Source organism: Geotrypetes seraphini, chromosome 8 (assembly GCF_902459505.1).
Source record: "Geotrypetes seraphini chromosome 8, aGeoSer1.1, whole genome shotgun sequence".
In the NCBI taxonomy this organism is placed as follows: domain Eukaryota; kingdom Metazoa; phylum Chordata; class Amphibia; order Gymnophiona; family Dermophiidae; genus Geotrypetes; species Geotrypetes seraphini.
The window spans coordinates 165,457,135-165,474,611 of NC_047091.1; the positions used below are offsets into that span (position 1 = coordinate 165,457,135).

Here is a 17,477-nt window from a genome sequence, read left to right on the forward strand (position 1 = left end):
ACTTCAGAACACATATCACAGTGAGTAAGGGGGGGGGAAGAAGGCCTGAAAATTTGTTTTTGTGGGGTTCTGTCACATCCTATAGGGTCCCCCACCTCTAAAATCCTGCTTTTGAGTTTAGTTTTAGTTAAGCTGTTTTTGAACCATTTTTGTCGCTAAAACACTGCCGCTGCGGCCATCTTGGATTTCCCGATTATTTTTTTTCCCCAGATTTCTCCAGAACCATCAAATCTCCTTGTTTTTCTTCAAAACTGGCAAGTATGAGGTCCTCAGGCTCTTTTACCCCTATTTCATGCCAAATTTGCACTGAATGGGCAACAGAAAAGCATCCTTGCATCATGTGCCGCACAGCGCGTGAAGGGGGATAGGTGCTTTGGCCTTAGCGTCCCCCTGTATCTCTAGGGCTGAGGAGAAAATCTCTTTCAGAGCCCTGGAAAGGCGGCTTACCTAAGCGTAGGTGCATGGAAGCCATGGAGCCCAAGAGACTTAAGGCGGAGTTACTAGTGAAGCTTTATCTCCTGAATTTGATGTGGAGAGCTTATAGCCAAAATTCTTATATGAGGTCTAACAGCGAGCCAGGGGCTATGCAGGAGTACATGGATTCCCAGGATGCAGCTGGCCATGAGGGGGGGCAGACTGTATGCATTTGCTCTCAGAGAGCGAGTCTTCCCTGCTGTGGGGGATGCAGGATCATAAATTGGGGCGAGTACACTAGAAATGGTGGTGGCTCATGACCAAGGGGAAGACCCCACAGTATGCTGGCTGTTCAAGCCTATGTGGCTGTTACAGCTCATTACTGACTCTGCAAGAGTTGCAATTAGAATCCCAGCAGTCACAGTCTGCTCAGTATTCTGTCCTGAGTGGAGTACAAGTGCATCCTATGGCTTTTCCTTGCTCCCAACGACTCTTTAAAGGTAACTAAAGCAAGAGCAAAGTTATATCCTATGGTACAGGAATGTTGGCAGATGTTCACTCAGCCCTAAGGTGGATTCCTTGGTGGCTCAGATGACCAAGCATGCGGAGGTGTAGTATTAAAAGAAATGCAAGATTGCAGAGTGGATATGATCACTGCACCTTCTCTTTGGAATTCGCTGCCTAATCATTTACGCATCGAATCCGTATTAAATCAATTTAAATCAAAATTAAAAATATTCTTGTTCCAGGATGCTTTTGGACAATAACTGTCCTTTTAAGGACCAAAACAAAGCTTTACAGCTTTTTACTCTCACCTATTGTTTTTTCCCCCTTTTACTGTGTTCTTTTCCTCAAAGATTGTAATTCTAGCCCTTTTTTCCCATTTGTGTGAAGTAATTTCATGTTTTGTTATGTGTTTTATTAACCTACCCTAGTCTTGTTTAGTACTTCTAATTTTAATTTGTTTTTATGGAATTTTTTGCATTGTACACCGTCTAGAAATATGATTAAGCGGTATAAATTTTTTTAAATAAACTTGAAACTTGATGTGGCCGATGCTCTCTACAACATTATCAGATTCATGAGCAACTTTTCAGCTTATTCGATGTCAGGCCGCAGAATGCTTTGGATCAGGCAATGGGCTCTGAGAGATTCTACCTCCAAGGCTAAACTAAACTAAACCTTAAGTTTATATACTGCATCATCTCCACGAATGTGGAGCTCGGCACGGTTTACAAGGACTCCCTTTCAAAAGACAGATGGTGTCTGAAAGGCTCTGGATGACCTGATGGACAGAGTAGCAGATTGCCAGCCCAAATCTCTGCCTGACAGCAGACCGCAAACCTTTAGAGGTTCTGGATGGTCTAATTTTTGTGGTTCCAGGCGTTCGTCGGTGTTCAGGAGGAGTCTCATCTCAAAGATCCTATCAGGGATCAAGACAGAGCTTTTTACAGTACTGAGGTGAAACCAAGCTTCTAGTTCTCATCCCACTTCAGCATTCAAGAAGACACAGAACCGCAGCCGTCTCATCAGCTTATTTTGCCTGTGGCAAGCAGTTGCTGGTCTCCTTTAAGGCTCATTTGGCTATAAATGTGACTTCTTCGTGGGTGGAAGCTTGGGTAATTTCGCCCAAGGAGTTTTGTAGGGTAACAACCTGGTCCACACTGCTTATGTTCAGCAAGTTCTACAGAGTGGATGTAGTAGCTCGGGAGGATACCATATTTGGATCCTCAGTGTTAAGAGCAGGTGTAGAGGTCCCGCCCTAGATTTTAGGGACTTCTTTTTTATGTCCTCACAGTCCAGAATGACACACTTTTGTATTAGAAAAATTAATTAGGTTCTTACCTTGTTAATATCTTTTCTAATAGATAGGTGTGTCATTCTGGAACCCTGCCCTGTCAATTATTTAATCCACCTGCCTACTCTCTCAATCAGAAAGTTTGAGTCAAAACGGAGTTTTTGATGTCAGTCAGACCTCAAGGGTAACAAGAATAGTCTATTGTTTTATCATATTGGAGAAATGTTTGAGCTCCATAAATGCTTCTGATTGATATGGTTATTTCAGTGTTTTGATTGTTCAATTAAAATGTTTAACATGTTTGTTAATACTTTTCAGAGCAGAACAGATCTGTAGATCAGGGAGCCTCCCTATATCCCTCCTTCATATGTGTTTCTATATAGGGCTATTGCCTGCTTTGGTATAAACTGAAGGGGGCAGCAGAGCCCTCTGTAGAAGGAGTTGTTGTTGAAAACCTGGAATGGATTCCTTCTGCATGGCTCGCAGGCTTGGGGAGACTACCCTACAGTCATATCTACTAGACACACCTATCTACTAGAAAAGATATTAGCAAGGTAAGAACCTAATCTCTTTAAAGACACCAGAAAATAATAGAATATGCTGGAAATTTGTATTTGCCATTTGTTTTCCACAGGTGCTGGGCCGTGAAGTATACACATCGAATAACCAGCTGGGAGGCGTACAAATCATGTTTAATAATGGAATTTCCCATATTACTGTTCCAGATGACTTTGAAGGAGTCTATACTATCTTGGAATGGTTATCCTACATGCCAAAGGTGCTGTTCTCTGCATAGATCAACATATGATTAACATAAATTCCATTTCTATTCATGCATTACTGTTCAAAGCAACTTTAAAGAGCTATCTTGTTTCCCATGCATTTAACGATGATAAGTTGCTATGTAATGTACTAACAAGCCTGAATTGCTCACTTCGCTTGTGGCCAGGGCTTTGACATACTGGTTTCTTGGGCCTAGACAGTCTTTTTTTTGTGTGCTTTCGTAGTGGTGATTCTTTGAGATACAAGTCATTTTGTAACTTATACTTTGGAATTGTAAACTGCTTTAGTGCTTGCAAATGGCTTTTTATAACATAAGAATTGCCATCTCCGGATCAGACCCTGGGTCCATCAAGCCCGGTGATCCGCACACGCGGAGGTCCCGCCAGGTCTAGTTTTAGTCCCCATATCACCGTATGCTTCTCAAGGGAGATGTGCATCTAATTTACCCTTACCCATATCACTTCTATGCCACTCTTAAGGAGATATGCATCTAGTTTACCCTTAAATCCTAGAATGGTGGATTCTGCAATAACATCCTAAATTAAACTAGTGCTGCTGTTTTAATTGCCATTAGCATTTGCAATTAATGCAGAAACAATTTAAAAATTAACCCTGTTGGACTGACAGGAGAAGTGATGTATTGCATCTGCCCCTCTGTTGAAGTTCCCCTCCCCCCACCAGGTCTACCTTAAGAATGCCCTGGTAGTTTAGGATAGGGCAAGTAGGAATGATCTCCAGTTGCTCCTGCCAGTGCCAATTTCAAGACTCAACAGCCAGCTGTGACCTGACATGGTCGTCTTATGTTCCAACGCTAGAAACTTGACTCCTGGTGTTAGCACTGCAAGACTACCACTACAGGTTGAGGTTGCCATTTTGAACCTGGAGCCATCGTGGATAAGAGCAACTGGATGTATCTTAAAGGAGTGGAGGGTTTTTTTGACAGGGCTTCAGGCTGATTTTTCAAAGGGGGGGCTTTTGGGGGTGGGATGGATGATCTTGGGCAGGGGGATGCACAGGGAGGCTCTAGAAGGGTGTTGTTGTTTTTTTTTCCCCAGGGGGGGCCTCTTTGGGAGGAGGTGAGTATTCTAGGGGGGAGTTTGGGAGGCTTCGGGGGGGGGAAGTATCTATATAAACCATCCCTTCCTTTTGATATTCAGCTCCCTACCCAATTAACTAGTGGGCTGTATATAACCAAGTTTCAAGTTTATTATTTCTTTGATATCCCGTCCATCAAAATTTATCTAGACGGTTTACAGTCAATAAAAATATTTAAAAACAGAAATAAAAATAGCAACCACATAACAATTAATGTGGAGGAGGGGGGGAAGTTAACAGATATTGTACAAGACTAACGTGACAGGAGAGGGAGGTACAAGAGGTGGTAAAAAAAAAAAAAAAAATACATCGAGTTAAAATAAAATGTAAAAAGATGGAGGGAGATAGGTAGAGCATTAGGAGATAATTCACTTCTAAAGAAGCATTTGATGTTGAGAACCTTGAAATAGATATTATTCCAAGGGGGAAGAGAGGGCTCCAAGATTAAGTATTGCGAGCGTCCTTGAATAGAAAAGTTTGAGTTTTGTCCTGAATAATGTAAGAGAAGATTCTTGTTTTATATACAGGGGAAGAGTGATACACCCCTCACTCAATATTCGTGGGGGTTAGGGGCAGAGCCAGCCCCTTGAATAACTTTTGGGCTGAATCTGACCCACCCTCACCTCCCTCCCACCTTCCCTCGGAATCCTGGACCTTACCTGATGGTCTAGCGGTCTTTTGGGGCAGGAGCAATCTTCCTATGCTCCTGCTCCATGCAGATCACTCATATAAAATGGCTGCCGTGAGTTCCCATCGTAGTCTCAAGAGATTACGGGAACTCATGGCAGCCATTTTGTATGAGTGACCTGCACGGGGCAGGAGCATAGGAAGATCGCAAGATCACCAGGTAAGGTCCGGGGAGGTCTAGGAAACGGGAGGGAGGTGGGGGTGATCCCGGTTTTAGGAAATCACGAATAATCAAAATCACGAGTCCTAACACCGGGAATTGGGAGGAAGAACTGTAACTGCCTGGATCATGCTACAGCAGTCAAAGGGGATATTTAGTGGCTTTACTAAATATGATTTACTGTAGCATGAAATAACATAGTAAATGATGGAAGAAAAGAATTCTCATGGTCCAATCCAGTCTGCCCAATAAGGTGGCCAGAGCTGTTCTCGTCACTCTGTGTAGGCCTCAGTCACCCATGTTTAAATGTTGGCTGTCAAGATTCCACCACGCCAACAATATAGTCAGCCAAGCATGATGCGGGTAATACATGGTTACCTCTGTGATTAGAATTTTTAATCTGGTAATTAATCATGATTAAACTTTTGGGTTGAACAGCAGCTATAAAATACAAATATATGACCTAGTAAAATATGTTTTATTAAATTTGACATCCCACTTTGATTTTCGGAAGGAAGTAGGTTACTTTTAGAAATCCAAGTGATGCCTTTTTTTATTGGACTAACTACACCATGGTTAGATTAGCTTTTGAAGGTATTTTTCCTTTAGATCAGAGATAAGCAAATTAACACAGCTATCGGTATATAAGAGTAAAACATCAAAGTTTTCAAATGACAGTCTTACAGGGAAGAGAGGTAGGGAGAAAAGGAAAGATGATATGAAGGTATAAGAACAGTAAAAATTTTGTTTTGTAATGTTTACTTTCTGTTTCCTGAACTTGACGTGCTGTCCTCATTTCTCAGGATAAACACAGCCCAGTTCCAGTCCTTACCCCCAAGGACCCTATCGAAAGAGAAATTGATTTTGTTCCTTCGAAAGCTCCGTACGACCCTCGGTGGATGCTGGCTGGAAGACCACACCCCAGTAGGTAGCAGGAAAATCTCTTTTTCAGCCATTTGCTCCATGAATTTATAATGGAAGAAGCTGGTGCTATCTGTGGTTCCCAGAACATCAGCTTGCTCCCTGTTTCACATATTTTCCTCCCTGTTTCAGGGCGCATTCCTCATTCTTCTATTTCCCGAAGCTCATCTGTGAGAATATTGTATCCTCTGGGTAAAGCTTCCCAAATCTGAGCTAGGTAGGGCCCTTGCAGCCAGTTAGATTTTCAGAATATCCATAATGAATATGCATGAGAGAAATGTACAAACACTGAATGCTCAATATATGCAAATTATCCAGAATGAATATAGATGAAATGCTCAAAGACTGACTGGCACTTGGGGGTTTATTAGGATAGGTTTGGGAAGCACACACCAACGATTAGTATATTCTAAATTCCATGCAGCCCAATATATATTTTTGTGGGCTGCATGGCATTTAGCACTCCTTAGTGATTACGGTAATGAATGTATAAACTCCATTCCCTCTCCAGACCTGCACCTACATCTATGCCTGTTCTGAACTCTGCATTTAGAGGACAAAGATTTCTCATTCACTAAAGCAGCCCCTGTCCTCAACATTCATCTGTCGACTAGACAGTAAACTGAATGAAGAAGGGACCTTGTGTGTCTGTGCAACTCTGCATACACTTTGTAGTGAAGGATGTGGGAACAGTGATTTAGCATAGCTGGGTTTGGAAAGGTTCCTGGAGGAAAAGTCCATAGTTATTGAGACAGACTCTAGGGAAGCCACTTCTTGCTCTGGGATCAGTAGCATAGAATCTTGCTATTCTTTGGGTTTCTACCAGGTACTTGTGACCTGGATTTGGCCACTGTTGGAAACAGAAAACTGAGGTAAATGGACATCGGTCTGACCCAGTATGACTATTCTTATGTTCTTATGTTTAGTTGTAATGATTTCTCCTTTTGAAGGTGTGAAGTAGCACTGTGACTTAGTGCTTTTTGGCCACACCAAATTGATGTGCTTCTCTAGTAAATAAGCCTGAATTTGCTTTATATGTTGTCAATATTTACATAGTAGCATAATAAATGATGGCAGATAAAGACCTATGTGGTCCATCCAGTCTGCCCAGCAGTCTTACATTCGTCTAGTAATTATTCATTTTACTTGCTGAGTTCCTTTATAAGATGTCCTCTCCTCCCTCCATGATAAGCGAGACCTGCATGCGGATGATATGAATGTGGTATAAAATATGCTTACTTCCTGATCCATCTTGTCATGTACAGGACACACTGCTGAATGCACTAAAGATACCGACTGGATCGCTGTTGGCCGATTCTTTGGCTGATTCTGGACGAGCGATCGATGCACTACCAAGTTTGCATGCAAATACAACCGATCAATTGCTCAGTGAGCGATTGACACATTCGCAGAGCCCTAACAGCAGTGACAGGGGAAGCAGCCTCTTGTCACTGCGGTTAGGACTTCTTTTTTTTTATGGCACAGATCTGCGTGTGTTATATATGCACATCTGCCCCATAAAAAAAAAGAAAAAAGCCCCCCATGCTGATAGCCCTCTCCAACGACCCCCCCCCCCCCCCCGTGGCAGCGAAAATGGTAGGAGGGATGCTTACTCCCTCCTGCCTGGCTGAATATTCTGTGCCATGCCCCCACCCAGTCCTGGACCCCTCGCGCCACCAAACCCTCCCTCCTTCTGAAAAAAAAGACAGGAAGGATGCCCACTCCCTTCTGCCAGTGGATGTTCTCCTGAACACCCCACTCCCTGACCACCCCCGGTACTTTTGTTAAACATAGGAACTGGAGGGAAGCACAGAGCAATAGGAACTGGAGGGAAGCACGTTGAAAATGATGGGCCTTCTCCTCTCCTGTGCACCATGTGATGCACAGGGAGGAGCCTAAGGCCCTGATTGGCGTCCCAAGGGAGGGTCCTTAGGCGTCTGAGCCATTCAGGGTTTTAGGCTCCTCCCTCTATCCAATGTGATGCACAGGGAGGGGCCTAAAGTCTGACATCTGAGCAAATCAGACCTTAGGCCCCGTCCTGTGCATCACATGGGAAAATATCTGTGCCATTGGGGAAAAAAAGAAAAAAACCAGGCACACCTGTCGGTAACACAGATCTCAGTTTTTACGATTGCTAAAATTAATTGGGGAGGTGGGGAATAGCCAAGCGATGTTAGGGCATCAATCACTTGGCTACTTTGCATAGGGTTTTAGCTAATTGGAAAATGGGAGATCGAGGGGAAAAACACGTGGTTGGCCGTTTTGTGCATCGGGTTGGTAAAAGCGATCGTCACTAAAACAGTGAAAGCAGGTTTAATGATGATCGCTGACTTTAGTGCATCTAGCCCACAGACCTGAGAAGTTCGTCCGACATCAGCCATGTTGCCTTATCATAGGGCATAGGTTCTTAAAGTTGTACAGATCTTGTCAAGTTTATTCCATGTGTGTTCTATTTATTTTGGGCTATAATCAAACTGACTGCACCTTATTTGTATAGTCTTTACTCAACAATCATTCATCAATATCCATATATCAAACTTGATATCTTTTTGAAGCAAGTTATAAGGAATGTCAACTCGATCCTCAGATGCACCACTCCACGTTCAATTTAATTTCATAGCGTTAAGCTCAATGTGCATTGTCTTCACCGGATCCCATATCATAATTCCTTGTATTACTTTATCTTAACTTTATAAATATTTGATTTAATTTTTTTTAAAGTTTTTAACTTATCTTTCAGTTCGTGGTCTCTCTTTTATAGGGACTTCCTTTTGCCAACATGTTTCGCTGGAGAGAGCTTTTTCAAGGCCAGGTCCCTAAACAGTTATAACGCCTTCCATTGAGAAGTGTGGTCTAGATGGAAGGCGTATGACCTATTTAGGGACCTGGCCATGAAAAAGCTCTCTCCAGCGAAACATGTTGGCAAAAGGAAGTCCCTATAAAAGAGAGACCACGAACTGAAAGATAAGTTAAAAACTTAAAAAAAAATTAAATTAAATATTTATAAAGTTAAGATAAAGTAATACAAGGAATTATGATATGGGATCCGGTGAAGACAATGCACATTGAGCTTAACGCTATGAAATTAAATTGAACGTGGAGTGGTGCATCTGAGGATCGAGTTGACATTCCTTATGACTTGCTTCAAAAAGGGAACAAGTTTGATATATGGCTATTTATTTGGGGGGCATACTTTTTTCTGGATGGCACCTTGCTTATTGCATATAGCTTATAAAATAGGGGGATCAATATTTAAATGAATTTAACTGGGCAGGAGAGGTTCTTGCCTGTTTAAACCTCGCTAAGTTGGCCAGCCACCTATATTCAGCAGTACTTAACCTGGTAGGCTGGGGGCGGAGTTTGGGCGGAGCCACTACATAGCAGGCTAGTGCCGATATTCAACTAACTGGCTAAGGAAGTGAATAAAGTTTTTAAGACATCAAAACGGCTCCTCTGTCTTTATCCACTGAGTTAACCATCTCAACACGGTCAGTGACCAGTTAACTTCCAGGTTGCCATTCTAAACCTGAATATTCAATCCAGAGGCCATTCGTGCCCAAGCATTGACTCTTCGAAGTTTATACAGTCTGTGGCCGTAAGTGGCTTACAGGCTGATTAATGCTGTGGACTGAATTTCAATCCATCAGGGTTTTACGTATACATTTGGGGGGGAGGGACCCACTTATGTGCTGTGCTTGCATGCTGAAATGTATTTCTTCTTTGCTGGAGCTGCTCTTAATTGTGATTAAACACTAGCTCTGCACCATTTTTTTTATTTTTTTTTTTAACCCAGCTGTTAAAGGAGCCTGGCAGAGTGGGTTCTTTGACCACGGGAGTTTCAAGGAGATCATGAATTCATGGGCAGAGACGGTTGTAGTTGGTAGAGCCAGGTAACAAAAGCATAGCCTTTTTTATGACACTCTAGAAATATGTATTTTATTTTCTTTTTTGCCCCTCACAACTGCTGACTAGTCTTGCTTTCTCCCTCACAACTCTTACCTAACGTGACCATACATCCTGTTTTTAGATCACCTGTCCCGTTGTCACCACACACAGCTTTGGGACACCAAAATGTCCCGTTTTCAGAAAGAGCGTCCTGAAGCTGAGCGTGGGGACAAATGGGTGAGGTGATTATGGAGCCCGTGATTTCTTCCTACTTCCCCAACGCCAACGCAGCAACAGATCAAGTGTGTGCAGCAACTGCATAAACCCCCTCCCTCCCCCCGACATCAATTCTGACGTCAGAGAGGAAGTTCCAGGCCAGCCAGTCGCTGCCTGACTGTCCCGGAACTTCCTCTCTGACGTCAGAATTGACGTCAGGGAGGAAGGCTTGTGCAGTCATTGCATGCACCTGGCCTGTTGCTGTGTTGGAGGCGTGGAGTGGGGGGAAGGGAGAGAGAAAGAAAGAAAGAGGGGGCAGGAGAGAGAGAGACAGAAAGGGGGGGGGTGGCAGGGAGAGAGAGAGAGACAGAAAGGGGGGGGGGGGTGGCAGGGAGAGAGAGAGAGACAGAAAGAAAGAGAGAGAAATTAAATAAATAAATATTAGATTCACAGTCAGAAGGAAGTGCAACCAGAGACTCATGAAATCACCAGACAACAAAAGTAAGAAAAATTATTTTATTTTCAATTTAGTGATCAAAACGTGTCAGTTTTGATAATTTATATCTGCTGTCTATATTTTACACTATATTTAACAGGTTCCGGGGGGGGGGGGGGGGAGAGGTCCTGTCCCGTTTTGAGGAAAAAAAATAAATGGTCACTCCATACATCTGTTGTCTGCTGTCATTGTGTAGCCTTCATGTCGCCACCTTCACCCCTGGATGATTGGACTTTATCTCATATTTCAGGAGCATCTTAAAACTTTATTTTGTAGACAGGCCTTTTAAAAGTGGTCAGAAACATCTACTGACAGACCTACATAGAGGCAAGTGGGTTTTGGGAACAAGAATCAACTGAGTTACTGTTGGTGGCCGTGAAAGGGAAGAAGAGAGTTGGAACAGGTCAGACAGTGACATAAAAGGACAGGTTTAAGAAGTTGTGTTTCATGTTTATAATTTCAAGTTTATTTAAAAATTTCTTATACCGCCTAATCAGACTTCTAGGCGGTGTACAACAGTTAAAAGGATTAAAATAAGGTTACAAAATTAACATCACTAAAGATAGTTAGTTCAATGAGCAGATAAAAAACTCAAGACAAATGCTGACAAAAGGGAAGTGGGGATAGAAGTTCAATGATCAGAGGAAAGAAAACAAAAAAGGGACAGACAAGAGGTCAGGAAAGACCGTAGTAGAAGAGATGCATTTATAGATATGACTGTGGTGTTTTATCATTATATTTGTTTTAGGGCTATTGATTACTTGTGTTACCTAATACGAATAACACACAAATTATGTGTGCTTAAAAATTTTAGTCACAGTTAATCAACAGCTGGGGCTGGTGCTGTACTTCTGACTAGAGAATGGCACGGGGACAATTTTGTCCCCGTTCCTGCAGAAATTCAATTTCCACATCCCGACCCCACAAATTTTGTCACTGTCCCTCTCTGTGCCCCATTCCTGTAAGCTCTGCCTTAATTGCACAAGCCTCAAACACGATTTCAAAGTGTTTGAGGCTTGTGCAGATGGGGACAGAGCTTAGACATTGGTGGAATGAGGCATTATGACATCACAATCTGAGCTCTAGAATGTTGCTACTTAGGATTTTAAAGGGTTTGAGGCTTGTGCAGGTGAGGACGGAGCTTAGGCATTGGTGGAATGAGGCATTATGACATCACAATCTGAGCTCTAGAATGCTGCTACTTAAGATTTTAAAGGGTTTGAGGCTTGTACAGATGAGGGCAGAGCTTGCAGGAATGGGGCAGGGACAGGAAAAGAACTGGTGGGGATGGGAAAATGAGTTCCCGCGGGGAGGGGAAAAATTTATCCCCTTGTCATTCTCTACTTCTGACCTCTCCTCCCCACAGTTCTTTCTCTCCCTTCCCTCCTCCCGTCCAACCATTTTTTTTTTACTTTGCCTGGTTTGCGAGCAGTGCTTGCAATGGCAAGCCAAGCTTCCTCAGCCAGCTCTGAGAGCCTTCCTGTGGCCATGTCCTGCCGCCTTTGATATAACTTCCTATTTGAGAAGGCAAGATATGGTTGTATGAAGGCTCTTGGGCCAATGGAGGAAGCCTGCTCGCATTGCAGGGAGGAGGGAAGGAAGAGAGAGAACTGCTCGATTGATAAGGGGTGGGGGGTTGTCGGAGGTACAGTTTAACGTGGGATTAATCTTGATTAAAAATGACAAGAGTTCTAGGTAGTTTAAAGCTCCCTTCCCTGTCTGATAGGAGATTCGACTTTGCAGTTCTAGTGGGAAGCATCATGGTTCAATATTTCTAACTCTGCTTTGTTTATTTTTGTTGCTTCCAGACTAGGGGGGATACCTGTTGGTGTAATCGCTGTAGAAACCCGCACTGTGGAAATAGCAATACCTGCGGATCCAGCCAACCCTGATTCTGAAGCAAAGGTATGACGTAAAAAAATGAAAATCTTTTTAAAAAATAAAAATTTTTACACAAGTAACACCGTGAAATTTATGGTGACACACCGAGTACATGGTCTTTTACCCTACGTGATTCCTGGAAAGGGAGATTTTTCACGCAGGAGATGGATCTACTGAGGAAGTAGCAAACAATAGCAAGGAGGATTGGATGGCTTCATTGCGATGAATAAAAGGAGAGGCAACACCAAGAGGAGGAATGATTGATGGCTCAGGAGTCCACAAGTGCCTGTCGGCAGTGGCACCTCAGCAGCGTTGATAGCAGCACTTAAGGACACTCAAATTTTTTTTACTGCCCAAAAATAGGAATTTGGCATATCACAGTTTGAGGGGCCCTTTGCTCAGGCACATTAAGCCAAAACGTGGTATTTGTCAGGCCTCTGTGAACATCATGAACTCATCGTGGGAGTTTTAGTTTGGATGTAATCCGCCTTGAACCGCAAGGTAATGGCGGAATAGAAATCACTAATGTAATAACAGTTTATATACCGCAATACCGTTAAGTTCTATGCGGTTTACAATAGATTAAGCGAGGTACAAATTGATTGAATTTAACCCTTTCAGGACCAAGGGACATATTTGTCCCATAACTTTAAAATCCTATAAATTTTGATTGGGATAGTCTACAGTTCTAAATTTGATATGTACGGATTCCATATGATACTGCCTTTATGTAAACAAACTGGTTCCGACATTCATTCATTAGCGTCGTTGCCAGATTGACGAGAAGATTCACTTGCCACACTGTCCATAAGCCAGAAGTGTGATTTTTTTTTAAAAAAAATGATATTTCACAAAAAAAAATCAATTTTTTGGCATCTGCAAGCCCTTTTTACCATAAAAATGTCGTCAAAACCACAAAAATTGGCCTACGATCCTTATGGTCCTGAAAGGGTTAAGAGGGGAGAAGAGGAGAGTTAATAGGACCGGAAATGCATTGTTGAGGAGAAAGAGATTAATAGGACAGAGGAATCACTATGGAGGAGAAAGAAGATGAGTGGGTCAGTTGTCTAGATACTTTAGGAACAGTTGAGTTTTTAGACGTTTTCTGAATTCCTCATAAGTAGTGGGCGAAAGCAGTTGATCTAGGTCTTTACCCCACAATGCTGCTTGATGTGAAAGAAGGTGTTCATGGTGTTTTTTCAGTTTACAACCTCTAACTGGGGGGGAAACGAAGTAGGAATGAGAGCTTCTCCTGTGTCTGTTGGCAGAGAAGGAGAAAAAGTCAGTTATGTATTTAGGGGCAAGTCCGTTTAGCGCTTTAAAGCAGAAGCAGGCGAATTTAAACTTTATGCGTGCTTCCATCGGTAGCCAATGTAACTGCCGGTAGTAGGGTGATACACGATCGAATTTCTTTAGTCAGAAGATTAATCTGACCGCTGCGTTTTGCATTAGTTGTACCTTTAATTGTGGTGGACGTGAGTTGTCAGTTGCTTTCTGGGAGGGGCTTTCCTCTCGGTTCACTTTCACCGCACATTGTAGATAACCAGGCCTAATTTTATAACTCTCCATGCGAGTGAAAAACACACACGTATTTGTCACTGTGTGGACTTTTCTTGATTTTTCAGAGAGAAAGTATGCGTGTGCTTTCACTTTGAATGCGTACATGTTCACAGCTGCTGACCGGAGTAGGGTTACCAGATGTCTGGGGGTCCGGATGGCTTTTCCAAAACCCGGCACTTTGGGTTTTGAAAAGCCTCTAGCAACGAGCGATGTCGGGACGGCATCTGCGCGTGTGCGGTCATTGCATCATACCAGCGCATGTACAGATGCCGTCCCGATGAACAAGCTCTGTCTTTATTCTTTTTTTCAAGACTCCCAGTTCAAAACATCACAGTAAATCGCATTAGTCTTACTTAACTTATAGGCCTCAGCGGTGCCACCTGTATGCCAATAAACTTTTTAGACATGCAGTATTCAGGCACCCAAAGTAGTCATCGGTCTCAATATTTCATACTTTAAATGATTTAAATATTTTAAATTATTTATTTTAGATATAAATATAGATACTCGTCTTCTTCTATGCGGGTGGAGGTAGGCACTCCGATATAGACCTATGTTTCGCCGAGAGGGCTTTGTCAAGGAATTCCCCCTTAAATCAAACGACTCATGTTCCCCGCTGTGGGGGTGGGGGGGGTCATGGAATCGTCCAGGGGGATGGCGGGGGGTTCAGAGGGGGGGTTGTGTCGAGGGCAGGAGGGCCTGGGATCCCTCCTGCCCGTATTGTAGTGGGAGGTGAGGGGTAGGGGGGGGTTGCCGGGGCCAGGAGGGCTTGGGCTCCCTCCTGGCCTGATTGTATTTGGGGGGGGGGGGTCGCTGGGGCCAGGAGGGTTTGGGCTCCCTCCTGGTTCGATCGTACTCGCCAGGGTAGGGGGGGGCACGATCGCCAGAGCAAGAGGGCTTGGGCTCCCTCTTGCCCCGATATCGTCGGGGGTGCCGCGGCTGCCGTGGGGCAAGAGGGCTTGGGCTCCCTCTTGCCCCGATGTCATCGGGGGTGCCGCGGGTGCCCGGGGCAGGGGGGGTTGGGTTCCCTCCTGCCCCGATGTTGTGTGTGTGTGGGGGGGGGGGGGTTAGGAGGGATTCTGTAACCGGTGTCGTTTTTGACAGACACCGGTTACAGAATCCAGCTTTTAGACGAAGGACTGGCTCCTCCTTCGCCTAAAAGCCCTTGTGTTGGACATTTTGGGCTTATGCGTTTTTTTTGGTTTATTATGGGGTATAAGTGTAGACGTCATGGGGGTGTACTTGTAGACGTATTGGTTGGCTGGGCGTTTAAACAGCTGAAGGTAGAGGCATGCTATTATCAAAACAAGGACATTTGTTTTGGTTATGGACACTTTCCCTGTTCTGCTTTCAACGTTTAAGGCCTTAGGCCAAAAAGGGACTTAGACGGTTTTTTTGATTATGCCCCTCTGTATGTCTAAAAAGTTTATTGGCATACAGGTGGTACCGCTGAGGTCTATAAGTTAAGTAAGACTCTAATGTGATGTTCCAATGAACAAACAGGTTGAGGGGGCGGAATAGGGCATGACTCTGGGGGCAGGGCCATGGGTCAGGATTTTCGTTTACAAAAAATGTGATAATCCTAGATTTGAGTAGATTTTTTTTTTCCAAGTTAAAATATGTATGTTTCTTTTCAAAATAACTCTAAACAAACCTCCAGTTATAAAAAGCCGTCAAACAATACTCCACAGCTAGAAAAACGGAAGGAAGAAGCCTCGAAAGTTTTCAGAAAGACTCCCCTCTGTAGTTATGGTTGAGCCAGGTACAAACCAGCTCACCTTCACCATCTATCATTGGCATTAAAAAAAACCCTTCAGTCTGGTGGTGTTTTGTACCTAGAGGTTTGTTTAGAGGTATTTTACTCCAGTCCTTCCACATTTGCTTTTGTTTTGTGTTCTTTTCAAAATGCATAACTATGAGGATAGTTCCACCCCTCCCCCACCTCTAGGAATCTCACCACCACCTTCTGTGCCTAAAGTGTGCACAGAGTAGCATCAGACATGTACTTCTGTTTGCATGGAAGAGGGCCAGTTTTTTTACAAAATTCTGTGTCCCGCAGAAGTGGCTTTGAAAATTGCCCGTCCCACGCGCAGCTGACATTTGCGCTTACTGTTCTTTAGAGAGCGTCTTTTAATGCGCTTGGATTTCTTTGGTCCAGATAATCCAGCAGGCCGGGCAGGTGTGGTACCCAGATTCAGCGTTCAAAACGGCCCAGGCTATAAATGACTTCAATCAAGAGCGACTGCCTCTTCTGATCTTTGCTAACTGGAGAGGATTCTCGGGTGGCATGAAAGGTATTTGAGCTCAGTTGCTGGTCTGGGTGGGACTTTTGTGATTTTCATTAGTTCAGAAGTTAAGCGTGGACAGGGTACCTGGTTAAACTAGCAGCTGCTGCCCATTTGGTTCATATTCATCTAGAACAGGTTAGTAACCTTTTTTGATTCTTGTACCCCTTCTAACTGATCAATGAAATCCTCACACCCCCCCTTCCTAAGTCACGTTAGCAAACAATGCTAACCGATAACGTCACTAAAATTACAGTAGTAAACAGTTATTCTAATCTAATCTAATCCTTAGTTTTGTATACCGCATCATCTGCACGTTCGTAGAGCTCGGCGCGGTTTACAGTAGAAGAAATAGGAAGGAACTACAACAGAGGGTTAGAGGTAGAAGTGTGAAGAAAATTTAGAGGACTTGGGATGCCAAGATAAAAGAGTTTCCTTGATTCCTAATTTGGAGGGAGACTTATATTTTTGAGAAAGCCAGATTTTCAGATGCTTGCGGAAGATTTGGAGAGAGCTCAAGTTCCGAAGAGGGGAGGTAAGGTTGTTCCAGAACTCAGTGATTTTGAATGGATGGAGGTCCCTAGCTTTCCTGTGTGGGAAATGCCTTTTAGCGAGGGGAAGGATAGTTTTAATTTGTGGGAGGATCTGGTGGTGTTAGGGTTTGAGGAATTCCAAGAAAGAGGGATAAAGGGAGGGAGGATACCGTGTAGGATTTTGAAAGCTAAACAGGCACATTTATAGTGGACCCTGGCGATTATCGGAAGCCAGTGGAGCTTGGCCAGGAGCGGAGAGACATGGTCAAATTTTGCTTTTAGCGAAGATGAGCTTGGCCGCGGCATTCTGAATCCGTTGGAGTTTGTGGAGGTTTTTCTTGGTTAGGCTTAAGTAAATAGAGTTGCAATAGTCCAATCTGGAGAGGATGATGGATTGGACAAGGAGGGTAAAATGTTTTTGATGGAAGCAGGATCTAACTTTCCTCAGCATGTGAAGGTTGAAAAAGCATTTTTTTACCAAGGATCGGAGGTGGTCATTAAAGTCCTACGTAAAGCTACGGTGCTTGTGTAAATTGTACATAATGCTGTTGAATAATGTATTTGTGTGAATACTAAGCAAAGTTTTCAGCCTGAGGAATTTACCCAGCTAACTATTGAGTGGTAAGAGCGGTTAACGTAGCTGGTTTAAAAAAAAAGGTTTGGACAAGTTCCTGGAGGAAAAGTCCATAAACTGCTGTTGAGACAGACATGGTAGAAGTCGCTGCTTGCCCTGGATCGGTGGCATGGCATGCTACTGCTATTT

General features: G+C 43.5%; 1 protein-coding gene across 7 annotated transcripts in view; it reads left to right on the plus strand.

Moving 5' to 3' along the window:
- The window catches only part of ACACB (acetyl-CoA carboxylase beta), a 272,288-nt gene that overhangs the window by 224,105 nt on the left and 30,706 nt on the right, over positions 1-17,477 (plus strand). For all 7 annotated transcript variants that reach the window (XR_004540311.1, XM_033954376.1, XM_033954378.1 and 4 more), the window contains 5 exons: positions 2,847-2,990; positions 5,741-5,861; positions 9,652-9,748; positions 12,264-12,360; positions 16,055-16,190. Coding sequence is in view for 6 of the 7 variants with exons in the window: in XM_033954376.1 (XP_033810267.1) it covers positions 2,847-2,990; positions 5,741-5,861; positions 9,652-9,748; positions 12,264-12,360; positions 16,055-16,190 (595 nt within the window). In the remaining variant the exon portion in view is untranslated. The remainder of the gene's footprint in view (positions 1-2,846; positions 2,991-5,740; positions 5,862-9,651; positions 9,749-12,263; positions 12,361-16,054; positions 16,191-17,477) is intronic.